Source organism: Lipotes vexillifer, unplaced genomic scaffold (genome assembly GCF_000442215.2).
Source record: "Lipotes vexillifer unplaced genomic scaffold, Lipotes_vexillifer_v1.1 scaffold920, whole genome shotgun sequence".
Classification (NCBI taxonomy): domain Eukaryota; kingdom Metazoa; phylum Chordata; class Mammalia; order Artiodactyla; family Lipotidae; genus Lipotes; species Lipotes vexillifer.
This window is the reverse complement of record NW_006783413.1, coordinates 2,253,171-2,268,440: the sequence shown is the minus strand read 5'-3', so window position 1 is coordinate 2,268,440 and position 15,270 is coordinate 2,253,171. Positions and strand designations below refer to the sequence as shown.

General features: G+C 40.4%; 1 protein-coding gene across 1 annotated transcript in view; it reads right to left on the bottom strand.

The window, feature by feature from the left end:
- Positions 1-5,894: 5,894 nt before the first annotated feature.
- ZCCHC7 (zinc finger CCHC-type containing 7) overlaps positions 5,895-15,270 on the bottom strand; it is a 243,152-nt gene continuing 233,776 nt past the window's right edge. The window contains exons 8-9 of the mRNA XM_007456003.1: positions 8,903-9,020; positions 5,895-6,656 (exon numbers count right to left, since the gene is read on the bottom strand). Of these exons, the coding sequence (XP_007456065.1) occupies positions 6,220-6,656; positions 8,903-9,020 (555 nt within the window). The 3' untranslated portion in view covers positions 5,895-6,219. The remainder of the gene's footprint in view (positions 6,657-8,902; positions 9,021-15,270) is intronic.

Sequence of the window (15,270 nt, the reverse complement as noted above, 5' to 3'; positions counted from 1 at the left end):
GGAGAGTGGGGGCTACTCTTCGCTGTTGTGCACGAGCTTCTCATTGCAGTGGCTTCTCTTGTTGCGAGGCACGGGGTCTAGGCCCGCAGGCTTCAGTAGTTGTGGTACACGGGCTCAGTAGTTGTGGCTCGTGGGCTCTAGAGCGCAGGCTCAGTAGTTGTGTGGCACAGGCTTAAGTTGCTCTGCGGCATGTGGGATCTTCCTGGGCCAGGGGTCGAACCGGTGTCCCCTGCATTGGCAGGCTGGTTCTTAACCACTGCGCCACCAGGGAAGTCCCCTCATGTGCATTTTTAACTAAATGGACTGACCTGACTAAAGGCAACTTGTGATATCAATGGCCATTATGGGGAACTTCTGAAATCCCAGACTTAATTTCCTTAAAACTGAAATGGACTACAAAAGCTCAAAAATTTCCAGAACTGAGTGGAATGCTTAGTTCAATTGATATTTTAAGGCTTTCCAACATTATCAAGAGTCTAAATTGCCTCTCTGCAAAGTAAGATTCTGAGATCAACTGAGGCAAACAAACGATTAAAGAAAGATGAAGGGCTTCCCTGGTGGCGCAGTGGTTGAGAGTCCGCCTGCCGATGCAGCGTCGCAGGTTCGTGCCCCAGTCCGGGAAGATCCCACATGCCGTGGAGCGGCTGGGCCCATGAGCCATGGCCGCTGAGCCTGCGCGTCCGGAGCCTGTGCTCCGCAGCGGGAGAGGCCACAACAGTGAGAGGGCTGCATACCGCAAAAAAAAAAAAAAAAAAAAAAAAAAAAAAAGAAAGATGAAATAGTTCCCAAACCTTCAGGCTCTTCTCCCTTGGCCTCTTTGCCTCAGGCTCTGCCTGGCGCACCATCTTGTCTCTCTGCAATCTATGCTGCCTACACCTCCTCTATACCCTCAGTTCCCCCTTAGTAATTCTCCCACCATACTTCCCCTTTTCTCTGAAACTCTTGCGGCCCCCTTTTCCTCTGAACTTGTCAGAAGCTGTCCCTTTAAAATGAAGCCTTCTAAGGTTCCAGAAGCTAAACCCTTAATTTCTTATAATCTCTGGAGTAAAGCTGAACTGCGAGCCATAGTCAAAGATTTTCCCAAAGTAATTGAAGTTCCTCACAGATTTGATGGGGAATTTCATATAGCCATTCTAACTTGTCAGCCTGGATTCTCTGACTTATATCATCTAGTTTATATGCTTGTTGGTGAAGGCCAGACCCAGATTTGGATGAAAACCACCAATTAGGAAAGTCCTGAAAGGTCTCCAGAATTACAGCTCGTAGACCAGCCACCTAACTTACATGATCAGGCTCCGGCAATCGCTAGGCAACTTCATCAAGCAATTCCTGGGGCCTTTCCAAGGCGTGTTAATTGGAACAAAATTCAGGCTTACACACAAATCTGACAAACCTGTTCATGATTATTACAATCAACTTCAGACTGTTTTTAAAGGAAATTCTGGTCTTCCTTCAGATATTGATTCCATCCAAGTAGCTTTTAACTGTGTCTATTAATAGGCTGAACTGAGACCATTCCCTTCTAGTAAAAAGGACCAGGATGGAATGGGAAACTATGTCCACTCCAGATTTAGTTAATCTGGCAAGCCAGCTCTCGTACTCTAGATGAGTCACCTTCAAGGAAGACTGCCAAAATTCTTAATCTTCAACAAATGAAGGCTCAGAAATGAAACCAAAACCCTCCTAGTTTCTGCTATTATTGCAAACAGCCAGGACATTGGAAAAGAGATTGTTACAAATTTAAGCACTTTAGGCACCTTCAGCCCTCCAACCAGCCTTTCCAACATCTTCCCTATTTTCAAAGATGGGGTTCCGAGGAACTACAGGAGGCTCTTTCTAATCCTCCCTCTTAATTGGTTGGAGAAACATTTCTCCAGATTGGGGATGAATCTCTTCCAGTCCTAATTGACACCAGAGCCCCACACTTGGTGCTCAACCCCACCACTATGGAACAGCCCCCGGCGTGGAGTACTAAAACAGTTCAAATAGTAGGGATCTCTAAGAGGTTCCTTTCTCTGAACCTATTCCCTTTCGTTTAGGCTCTTTGAGAGACATACACCCTTTTCTCCTTAGTTTCTCCAGCCCATCCATTTATTTATTATTAGAGAAGTATTATGATGGAATTTCTCCCCCAAAATTGAAATAATTCTAGAAATTGACAGTAGCCATTAAAGTAACCAACACATGAATTGAATAACTCTTTGACATTTTTTTTTTCTGTCTCTGACTGTACTAAAGCTGATCCTGGAAATGCTGATCATTAGTTCCTATTGAATCAGCTACCACTTTCCTTTTGGGCAAAACCTCCAACTGATGTTGGCAAAATTCACAGCACACCTTCCATCAAGATTCAAATAGTCCCCTCAAAACTTCTTCCCAGGAGGGAGGGAGACAAAGAGGGAAGAGATATGGGAACATATATATATGTATAACTGACTCACTCTGTTATAAAGCAGAAACTAACACACCATTGTAAAGCAATTATACCCCAATAAAGATGTTAAAAAAAAAAAAAAAAAAAAACCCCCGATTAAAAAACAGGCAGAGGACCTGAACAGACATTTTTCCAAATAAGACCTATAGATGGCCAACAGGCACATTAAAAGATGCTCAACATCACTAATCATTAGGGAAATGCAAATCAAGACCACAATGAGATATCACCTCACACCTGTCACAATAGCTATTATCAGAAAGATAAGAAATAACAAGTTGTTGGCAAGGATGTGGGAAAAAAGGGAACTCTCATGCACTGTTGGTGGGAATGTAAATTGGTATAGCCCCTATGGAAAACAGCATGGAGGTTCCTTAAAAAATTGAAGATAGAACTACTATATGATCCAGCAATTCCACTTCTGGATATTTTTCTTTTCTTTTTTTTTTTTGGCTGCACCATGCGGCTTGTGGGATCTTAGTTCCTCTACCAGGGATTGAACCCAGGCCCTTGGCAGTGAATGCGAGGGGTCCTAACCACTGGACCGTTAGGGAATTCCCCTCTTTGGATATTTTTCTAAAGAAAACAAAAACACTAATTTGAAAACACTATGTTCAGTGCAGCACTACCTACAAGAGCCAAGATATGGAAGCAACCTAAGTACCCATGAATAGATGAATGGATAAAGGTGTGATACACACACACACACACACACACACACACACACACAGTGGAATATTACTCAGCCATAAGAAAGAATGAAATCTTGACATTTGCAACAATACAGATTGACCTAGAGGGTTTCATGCTAAGTGAAATAAATGACAGAGGAAGATGAATACCATATGATTTCACTTATATATGGAATAAAAAACAAAACAAAGAAATAGGCATAACAAAGCATAAACAGACTCATAGAGAACAAACTGGTGATTGTCAGAGGGGAGAGAGATGGGGGGGAATGAATGAAATATATAAGGGAGATTAAGAGGTACAAACTTCCAGTTATAAAATAAATAAATCACAGGGATGTAATGTACACCATAGGGAACACAGTCAATAATATTATAATAACTTTGCATGGTGACAGATGGTAAGTAGACTTACCGTGGTGATAATTTTGTAATGTATAAAGTACTGAATCACTTTATACATTGTGTTGTATACCTAAAACTAATATAATTTGTAAGTCAATTATAATTCAATTAAAAAAAGGTACAAACTTCCATTTAAAAAATAAATGAGTCATGGGGATGAAATGTACAGTATGGTGAGTATAGTCAATAATATTGTAATAACTTTGTATGATGACAGATGATAACTAGAAAAAATTTTTTAAAATATTTTTCCCCCTTAAAAGGAATATGTACTCCTTGTATAACATGAAAATAAAGAGCTGATCATAAGCACTGTTAATAGCATGGTTCTGAAATAACAGGCACTGCCAGTAGCATGGTCCATGAAAGCAAGGCTTTCCATTGAGAAAATGGGAGACAGTTTCTCTGTGCTCTAAGAATGCCAAACATGAATCAAGCTAGAACCCAGGAAAGGAGCTACTCAGGCTGTTTCTAATCAAAGTGGGACCAGAGGCAAAAAGATGTTTAGAGTCTTCTCAGTCTTAGCAACTATGTGGATCCTTATTGTTTGGGACATCTCCTTTTCTCTTAACCACATTTATCCATTTAAAGTCTTATTTGATTGTCAAATCACTAAATATTTTAAACTTCCCATTCTTGTATGGAAAGTTAGTGTGTGAGTAGACTGACTAACTGAACACTTGGTGTAAGAGCCAGGTGCCAAGGGCAACGAAGAGGAAATGGAGCAGAAGCTCCTCTTGTGTTTCTGTTCTTTCCTTATTGTCCTAATGTCCCAAAGTGAAGTAGCTCAGCCTCCTTTCCTATCTGCATATAAATGCATGGACCTGAAGGGTAAATTATACCCCAGAACAAAATGTTTGTCTAATAAAAAAAAATAAAATTTGGGAGGAAAAAGAAGATAATGTGCAGAAACAAACAGAAGAAGAGCTTCATTTCTTCCGTCCTCCAAACAATTTTCTAAGTATGAAAGGCAATCCCACTTCTGCCCTGAAAGCAGAGGTTCTCAGATCTGAAGGAATGCTAGTCACACCACATCAGTAATAAGCCACACCTGTCCCAGGTTCTCCCGAGAAATAATGCCAATTATCTCAAGGCTTACCACTCTATGAAGCCATTTTTCATGGCTGCCACTTTTAGCAGGGTATTAAAAGACCGTGCCCACTTACCTTAGGGTCAGAACAATCCCAGTAGATGTTAGGAAGCCAACCACCAACACACAATGAACGCTTGACACTTAGCTGAAAGCTGGGCAGCCACAGGGAAGGTGGTAAAGACACCAAGTCTGATTCTAGAGGAGAGATTCTCCCTTACCCTCCAAAAGAAAAGAGAGCTAATCCTACCAGATATACAGCTGACTGTGTACTTCACAAAGAGGAAAACACAAATTTACGATTCCAATTGTTGGAGAACATGGAGAAACATTTTGTTTCTCCATCTCATTTTATTCTGGCATAAAGCTAGTGCTTGGGTACAGTAAGGGCATTTGACCCCAGTTTATAGAGATTTTATAACTTTAGTTGCTTGTCCAACCCAAGTACACCCTTTGTCACTACTCAAACTCTCATTGTCTTTTTACATAGTAGACAAGTTTATTTACTCTATTTCAGACATTTTATTTTTCTTATTCTAACATTAGGCTCTGATAAGTACAAAAGGTTCACAAGTATAAAAACTTCTGTGTAACTCTGTGGTAGTTAAAAAACCCATGAGAACAAAACAATTTTTTTTTTTTTTTTGTGGTACGCGGGCCTCTCACTGTTGTGGCCTCTCCTGTTGCAGAGCACAGGCTCTGGACGTGCAGGCTCAGCGGCCATGGCTCAGGGGCCCAGCCGCTCAAGGGCATGTGGGATCCTCCTGGACCGGGGCACGAACCCGTGTCCCTGCATCGGCAGGCGGACTCTCAACCACTGCGCCACCAGGGAAGCCCCCAAAACAATTTTTTAAGTTGGATGATATTCATCTTAAATATCTGAGGGACAGTCTTCCTCAAGTATGGCTGTAAAAATGGTAAAAACGATTTCCTTGTGATTAAGTTAAAATTTTTGATGACTCTTTTCACTTGTTTCAGGAAATTTGTTTCTCAACATTTACTCTGGATGGATTCCTTACTTGTATTTTGCTCTAAAACCCAATTCCCTGTCTCTTCAGTGCTTCAATGACGACACCTTCATTTTCAGCCTGTGATACGGTGACCAAAGTAAGATTCTGACACCAGCTTCAGAAGCAAGAAAAGCCAGATTTAGATCTATAGTTATTATCCTTTCCGATATTTAAAAAAAAAAAAGGAATGCTGAAAAAGTGATGAATTTTTCATATTAGCATTAATTTATCTTCTTGCAAGGATTTAATTTTCATACACTACATACATTTAATGAGCTTTTTTATTTTTTCCAAATATTAAAAAAAATTTTTTTGTGAAAAGATTAATTCTTCCTATCCCTAGGGTACTGAGTGAATAAAAATGACGTCCTGGAACAGGGGAAGTCCGAGTTTATCTTTGTTTTCTTACCTAATAACCTGTTGGACACAGAGAACTGAGATCTCCAAGGACTTTGTTCAATGGCTGAGATTAAAAAAACAAAAACAAAAACCTCATTTCATTTAATCACAGGTAATACAAATATTGCCAGGATGTTGTAGACATGAAGACCAAACACTGGGAAGCCAAATCAGAAGCTAACTCACAGCTTAGACTTTTTTTTTCCTCTGCTTAATGAGAAATAAATTATCATTGTCATCATCCTCCAAACGGCTCTCCTTTTTCTTATGCCTGACCCTCCTGCCCTCTCTGGGCAGCCTGTCTTCTCTTGGCTTGTGGTAATGCAATGAGTGGCGAAAGGGCTTGTGAGGCTTCTCGGTTTTGACAGTGCCAGGAGAAGAGTGGACTCTGGGGCCCCTGGGGTAGTCCTCATCCACTTCATGACACCTGTCAGCCTTCCTGTGCTTCTCACGCTCTCTGCTGGTCCTGTTCATGGCTTCTTTTTGGGTTTCTTTCTTTTCTTGAGGCCACGTGTTACTTCTCCATGAGGCATGGCTCTTCCTCATATCACGGTGGGGCCTCTTATCTGCTGCTTCCATATAAGGCCTCTTGAACTGCCTTGGAAAATCCCCATTCTTCTGGAGTTCTGGAAAACATAAAAGTATTTCTGCATATTCAGCAGCTCCATCAGAGCTTTCATTGGTCTGTAAATAACTTAGCAGAGACGGAAGCCAGACATTTAAATGCATTAATGATATGACATTCTAAAGAGCCCTTACTAAGGTAAAAAAAACACTCACTAAAAACTCAGTGGTTGTAGTTCTATATTTCTAAACATGGAAAACATCCAGAAATCCAATGATACTTATTTTGTTCAATATAGTTTAACTAGGTTCAACAAGGGAGACAGGGACCAGTGAGAGCAGTAATCATGTGAGCTTTGTGAAAAGTCACGTGTGACCAATTCAAGTTCCTGCACTGATAAAGAGACAGCCCTTGATGATAAGGTGAAGCAAGATGTATAATGTGGCCTTTTGACAGTTTCATATGACATTTCAATTATACTCTGAAGATAAAGTCTGGCCACAGTACTTAAAGGTGGATTCCATACTGGACAGGAGATAATTCCTCCAGATTACTCCTCCAGAGTAGAGATCACTGGCTTAGAGACCGAGTGTGTACATGTGCATGCACTAGTGTATCTAAGAGGTTTAAGTGCCAGATCTGATGTTATATTTTATCAGGACTTGGCACTCTTACTATAAGCGTCTGATGGTAGTGATTCTGATGGGATAAGTGGGAGATGAGGTTACAGTGAGGGATGAAAACTAAGGTCAACAGAACCTTGAAAGATTAAAGAAGTCACCAATAAAAAAATGGGACAGAGTGCGAAGTAGTATACTTAGGGGACAAAACTGAATTCTAGAATATAGAGCAAAAGTAAGTACCAATAATTACTTATAGACTTCAGTATAAAATATAAAGTCCAATATAGTGAGCCTCAAAGTGGATCTGTGCCACACAGTTGCTGATATAACTAATTAAAAAGGAGAACAAAGGCTATTTCCCTGATTATAAAAGTTATAAATGCTCATTAAAGAAAAGTTGGGAAATACAGAAAAGTACAGAGAAAATAACAGAGAAAGCATCCACAACCCTTTAATTCAGAGATGACATTTTGGCGCATTTGTTTGTAATCTTTTAAAAACTTAGTTGTCTAATCATTATCTTCTTGTACTATAATTTCTCTACATAGAGAGATAAAATATGCAAAATATGCAGAAGTTGAGAAGTAATTCCTCTACTTTCCTCCAAAATTACTATCTTCATTTTGAAAGGACCTGAACTCAGAGAGAGTCTGGAAGAGAATAATGAAAAGGCCAAGGGTCAACGATGTATGAGTTAACTTGAAAAATATAGAACTATTTGGTCCTGAAAGCAAAAAAAGTAACTTTGTAAACCACTGTGAAGCATACAGCAAGAAAGAAGAGTGGCAGAGAAAATAAGCCTAAATTATAAAATAATTTGGTGAGAAAGAACATTACGTTAGCAACAGCAAATAAAGAAATGGAGGGTGGCTGTGGATCTGGAGCTCTGTTCATAATGGTGGCCAATAAAAAATGACTTCTTTGGGGAAGCTCCAGGAATCACCTAGCAGGGAAAGCTTTTCTTTGCTTGAAAAATACTAGAGATATAAAGAGGGAGAACATAATTATTTGTTGAAAAGAAAAATCTCAAAGGAAGCTTTAAAAACTCTGCATGCATAAATGGATATAAGTATTTTCTGGACATTTTCTAAAATGATCATTATGTGAGAAAAATGTTCACGGTGAATAGATTAAAACACAGGATTTTGGAAGTGGGTGCTTGATTTCTGGAGATCAAGAAAGTTCCAGTTTCGGGCTTCCCTGGTCGCACAGTGGTTAAGAATCCACTTACCAATGCAGGGGACATGGGTTCGAGCCCTGGGCTGGGAATATCTCACATGCCGTGGAGCAACTAAGCCCGTGCACCACAACTACTGAGCCTGCACTCTAGACCCCACGAGCCACAACTACTGAAGCCCGCGTGCCTAGAGCCTAAGCTCTGCAACAGGAGAAGCCACTGCAATGAGAAGTCCGCGCACCGCAACAAAGAGTAGCCCCCACTCGCCACAACTAGAGAAAGCCCACGTGCAGCAACAAAGACCCAACGCAGCCAAAAATAAATTAATTAAATAAATAAATTTTTAAAAAAGAAAAGAAAAAAAGAAAGTTCCAGTTTCTATAGTAACTATTAAAAACATTTTCTGTCCTAACCAAAGGCCCACAAAGCAGTTTGCAAAGACAGTGCAAAAAAAGGAAATTAAGGAACTACTGCAAAGGTGATTTAGTAAGAAATCTAGTAACATACCTTTCACTTTTCGTTTTATTCTCTGATCTCTCTCCCGGATTTCGTATTTGTCATCATAGTAGTAGATGAATGGAGATGTTGGAAATGTCTGGTTAAACATTCGTCTTTCTGTACATTCCTGCAAATTGTATTTGAAATTATGATGTCACAAGGTCACATTGTTCAGACAACTTTTTTTGTAAGATTATGGACCAATGTAATTAGTGACGAGCCCCCATTGCTGATACTCACACTGTGGCTGCAGGATGTGGTCTTGCTGGGACACTGGGAGGATCAGCCAAACACCCGATCGTGCTTACATGCTAGTCTTTCAGGCTTGGATTTTCTTCCTTTATTTCTTTACCTACAAAACCCTTCTTATCTTTTTAAAATATTCCCTGCCAACCCTCTCCCCCAGCAATGGCTTGTTCCTCTGTTGCAGGGTTTATTTTATTTAAAATTATGTTTTATCAGCTCTTTGCTTGTCTGTCTCTTCTAACAGCTTTCCATCAAGTGTTTCTCCTTTTCTTCTTCTCTTCACATTTACACCCTCAATGTGGGGGGTAAATTCTTAGCCCTTTTCTCCTTTTCATCCACACAAGTAGTTTTTTGCAAGCTTATTTTAAGCCAACACTCACTGCTCACAAGGGCAGTGATTCTTATGGTGGGGAGCAGGGTGGTGGTGGGTTGTGCCTAGCTTGAAAATGTTCCTAGGTAATTCTGAAGGAAACCTCTCTTCTCTTTGCTCCCCCTGCTCAAGAAGAGATCACTCCTCTCACTCACCCCAGGACAGCTCCCTACTCTCCTGACTCTGGCCTTCTGGTAGCTGCTACTTTCCAAATCCACATCCTTGGCCTGACCCATGTAGTAGGCTTTGTTTATCCTGGTCTGTGACACATAACCATTCAGCTTGTCTCAAACCAAATAATGTCTTTCATTTGAAAGAGCCTTCACTTTGGAACTTTCCGCTTCTGTCTTCTGCCATCTTGCCTAAAATTTATTATAAACGTTCAGTGCTTCTTAGCTAGGTACTGAAGAAAAATTAAACTACAAGTATCCCCTGCTTTTAAAAAGTTTGCTTTATACCACTTCACTTTTATGAAAGACCTGTTTTCACTAGCAGAAAGAAATATGAAGAGGATTTTCACCTTTACAAGAAAAGGTGAAAAGTGAAAAGTGTTTAGCATTTGTTTTGTAGCAACCATTACAGAGACAGTGAGCACCTGGAACAGTGAGACTGGCACCACCAAGCTCCTCCCCCAGGAACCACACTCAGCATCTCGGCATCAAGCCGCCATAGCTTTGAACTGTGTCTGTGAGCATCTGTGCTTTATCTCCATTTATTTTTTGCATTCGTTAGAAAGATGTGTTGTAAGGTAACTGCTTCTTTGCTTTACAGCTACTTTGGCTTAGGAAAGGTTTCACAGGAATGCTCTACTTTCAGATAATGGGGAAAATCTGTACCTCTTAGGAATAAAGTATGTGAAATATCTGCATAGAATTCAGCTGATTTATCATAACTTTGTCATTATATACTCAACTTGTAATTCTTTTTTTTTCTTAACATCTTTATTGGAGTATAATTGCTTTACAATGGTGTGTTAGTTTCTGCTTTATATCAAAGTGAATCAGCTATACATATACATACAGCCCCATAATCCCTCCCTCTTGCATCTCCCTCTCAACCTCCCTATCCCACCCCTCTAGGTGGTCACAAAGCACCAAGCTGATCTCCCTGTGCTATGCGGCTGCTTCCCACTAGCTATCGATTTTACATTTGGTAGTGTATATATGTCCATGCCACTCTCTCACTTCATCCCAGCTTACCATTCCCCCTCCCCATGTCCTCAAGCCCATTTTCTACCTCTGCGTCTTTATTCCTGTCCTGCCCCTAGGTTCTTCAGAACCTTTTTTTTTTTTTTAAGATTCCATGTATATGTGTTAGCATAATTTGTTTTTCTCTTTCTGACTTACTTCACTCTGTATGACAGACTCTAGGTCCATCCACCTCACTACAAATAACTCAATTTCGTTTCTTTTTATGGCTGAGTAATATTCCATTGTATATATGTACATCTTTATCCATCTGTCGATGGACACTTAGGTTGCTTCCATGTCCTGGCTATTGCAAACAGAGCTGCAATAAACATTGTGGTACATGACTCTTTTTGAATTATGGTTTTCTCAGGGTACATGCCTAGTAGTGGGATTGCTGGGTCATATGGTAGTTCTATTTTTAGTTTTTTAAGGAACCTCCATACTGTTTTCCATAGTGGCTGTATCCATTTACATTTCCACCAACAGAGCAAGAGGTCAACTTGTAATTCTAAGATACTTGACCAAACTGGCCACCATACACTTAACATAATTTGTAGATTTTAAAAACTAGGAATCATTCTAAATATACACTTAAGTATAGAAAATAAAGTAATGGAAATCTGTACCTAACCATTTAGCTTTATCAAATCAACATTTACCCTTAATTTAGTTGTTTCCCCCTAAGCATTAACGATATAATGAGATCCTCTGTCTAACTCTCCTTCCCACTTCCCATTCATCTCCTTCCCTTTCCAGAAGCTGCCATGGTCTTAAAGTTGGTGCCTGCCATTTTCATGTTCTAATACTCTTACTATTAATAAATATTCCAATAAACAATAGTATAACTTTGAAGTGTTCAGATTTCACAAAAATGGTAACATTCTGTAGATATTTTGAAGTATTTTTAGGTTATAATAGTTTCACAGACTAAGGTGAGTGGTGTTCTTTGGATTATCTATCTGAATAAAGGTTTGGTAACACTTGACTACAAACCTACCTGGGTCTGGTATATTTTGGTGGGGAGAATTCTGATTATTAATTCAGTTTCTTTAGTGGTATTGGTTCATCTAAGTTTGTTCTTCAATCATTTTGGTTAATTTATATTTTTGCAGAGAATTATTTATTTTATCTGCATTTTCAGATTTAACATTGAACTTTATTTTTTGTTTGTTTGGTTTTTGGCCACGCAGCATGCAGTATCTTAGTTCCCCCACCAGGGATCAAACCTGTGCCCCCTGCAGTAGAAGCACAGAGTTTTAACCACTGGACAGCCAGGGAAGTCCCTAACATTGAACTTTATGAAGTTTATACAGTATTCTTTAAGTAAAAAATTATACTGTATTTTAAGCTATTTACACTTTTTCACTCATTGTTTATTTGTATCTCTTCCTTTTCTTCGAGCAGTTTTTCCAGAAGTCTCTTTTCTTTTGAAAAGAAAATGTTTTCAAAGAACGAGCTTTTGGTTTTTTTTTTTTTTTTTTTTTTTTTTGCCGTATGTGGGCCTCTCACTGTTGTGGCCTCCCCCATTGCGGAGCACAGGCTCCGGACGAGCAGGCTCAACGGCCATGGCTCACGGGCCCAGCCGCTCCACGGCATGTGGGATCCTCCCAGACCGGGGCACGAACCCGTATCCCCTGCATCGGCAGGCGGACTCTCAACCACTGCGCCACCAGGGAAGCCCGAGCTTTTGGTTTTGATGATGCTATTAATCAAGTTTTCTATTTCAGTAATTTTGGTTCTTATCTTTATAATTTCTTCTTCCAACTATCTTCAGATTTAACCTGTTGTTGAGTTTCTGGATCTTTTTGGGCTTTTTTGGGTATTGAAAGTTATAAGGCAAACCTATAGGGTAACATAAAGAATTGCTTTTATAAATCACTATCCATGGTGGCACCAAGTTTCCAGAAGAAATGATACCCATAAAAGATCTGGGGGCTTCCCTGGTGGCGCAGTGGCTGAGAGTCTGCCTGCTGACGCAGGGCACACGGGTTCGTGCCCCGGTCCGGGAAGATCCCACATGCCGCGGAACGGCTGGGCCCGTGAGCCATGGCCGCTGAACCTGCGCGTCCAGAGCCTGTGCTCCGCAACAGGAGAGGCCACAACATGAGAGGCCTGCGTACTGAAAAAAAAAAAAAAAAAAAATTGGGGTCTAAGATTCTACTATGGTTTGAATGTTTGTGTATCCCCCCACCCCATTCATGTGTTGAAATCTAAACCCCAAGGTGCTGGTATTAGGAGGTGGACCCTTTGGGAGGTGATTAGATCACAAGGGTGGAACTCTTGTAAAAGAGACCCCACAGAGCTCTCTAGCCTCTTTCACCATGTGAGGACACAGTAAGAAAGTGCCATCTATGAGGAAGTGGCCCTCACAATACACTGATTCTGCACCATGGTTGTGGTGAGAAATAAATTCCTGTTGTTTATAAGCCACTCAGTCTATGGTAGTTTGTTTATAGCAGCCTGAAGAGACTAAGACAGATTCTATAGAATATTAAGAGCAAATTACAATTACAAAAAGGTACTAGAGCTCTTGATATATTCCCAGCGCCCCACTCACCCTGGAGTAGTCTCTTTACATGGTGAGTACTGTTTCCTATTGCAGTTTGCCTCATATGGAGCTGCTTATGACTGTCCCTGCCTCCCCAGTTACAGTGAGTGGAATTAGGGAAGGGCGATGCCACATTCCCCTTAAGAGTATCTTCCACATGAAGAAGCTATTTATTAACATCTATAGAGCTGAAGTTCTGAAACTGAAGGGGAGGGGCCCTCAGACAGCTGTAACTACCTGCCCAGTCTCCTATTTGGATCCTATACAGTCTAGACTGATGTGGCTCTACAGAGCTATACAGTACTATAAACACTTTCCAAAGCTAAATGTAAATTATATTTTGATTATCCACATCGCTGGTCTCCTCCATTAGCACAGACAATTGATAGTTGGCTATATAATTTATCTACTATTCTGGATTAGCCACGCCACTGATCTTCTTCATTAGTGTGGATAATCTAGAGTTCTTCATCTATGGCAGCAATGAGGCTGCCAAATTTGCTTTATGGTAAATTAAAAATTATCTAAATCTAGATTTCAGGGATAAGTTCCAAATGCTTTTAATATATTTCCTATCTACATTAACAGGAGTGACTAGTAAGCAGTATGTGTCCAACTCTAATTGTTTTTCCTTAATTGAACAAACATAAATGCTAAAATTATACCCTTTTGCTTTAAAGAGGTAAGCAAGCATAAATTGTACATCTGTGTGATTCGTGTGGCAGTGGACTGCTTATGTGAATATGCTCGCTAAACAACATCTGAGTTTTGGTAACAAGGAGGAACACACAGAGCAGTAAAAGATCTAGAGATGATAATTCTGCAAAAAAAAGGTATTCTCAAACTAGCTTTTCAGTGTGATTTCTATAGAAGTGAGGTAATTATACTGCAAGGTCCCTCCGTCTGTATCCCCATACTATGGATCTGATCACATTGGAAACCGAATCAGTGCTGAGAGCTCTCCCTGTACAACTTCTTTGCTTTGGAAATAAAGAAACTGGAGACCAGGGAGAAAAAGTGGGTTGTTTTAAGTCACATGGTTAAGTCAGTAGTAGAGCAAAAATTAAAACTGAGGATCTGAGCTCCATCCTCTCTTTCATATTCTATCCCTTCACTCCACGGTCCTGCTGTCCCAATGTGGAAGAAACACTCCATCTGTTGATGGACCCTGTCCCACACTTTTTCTTCTCCAGACTTTTTGTCTCTCCCCATATCGTAGAGCTCTGTCCCCATGGTCTGCACTGGTGAAGTGCCATGGTCAGAACTCAACACGTGACCTGCAATACCATTCCATCCTACTGCTCACACCTCTATCCATTTTGAAGACTCCCTACTTCTGTGTGCTTTCCACCTCCTGTCATCAGATCTGACTTGATATTAGTATATTTTGGTTTCTAGGCTATTAGAAGCCTATCTGGAGACTGGGAGTGTATTTCTCCATACAAATTTTCTACTTCTTGTGCCACTGCCTTCCCTCCTCTGTCTCAAGATTCCCAGAACGTATGGCCTGTGAGTCTATTCTTATTGCATCCTGTCTCTGGGATGAGCTGTTGCTGTTTCATGCTTAATGAGATAACTGGCTAGGAGACTCACTCCTACCTCACAGCAGTAAGTTTCTGCTTTGACACCTCAGTATCTAGAACACACAAAGTTTGGCCCTTTCAGTTAGGGTTGGGAAATATGCAGTTTGGATAGGGAATTGGGGCATTTGTGGGGTAGGCAGGATGGCTGATGATGCAGCACGTGTCTTTCCACTAGCGAGTGTCAGGGTTTGCACGTGAGTGGTAAAGATTTAACTGAACACAGTACCGGGGAAAAGCAGAGACACTGGAGAACTATATAGAAAATCTAAAAATCACGATTTGGCTGGGTCCAAGTACTAGTAATCCTAAGAACTTGTGAGAACTGTAACCATTCTATGGACTACTATTATTTGTCTGAATGAATCTATGAGCTGTATTTGTTTTAGACTAACATGCATGTAAACTTAAAACATTTAGAAGAATGTGCTCTGACAGATCTG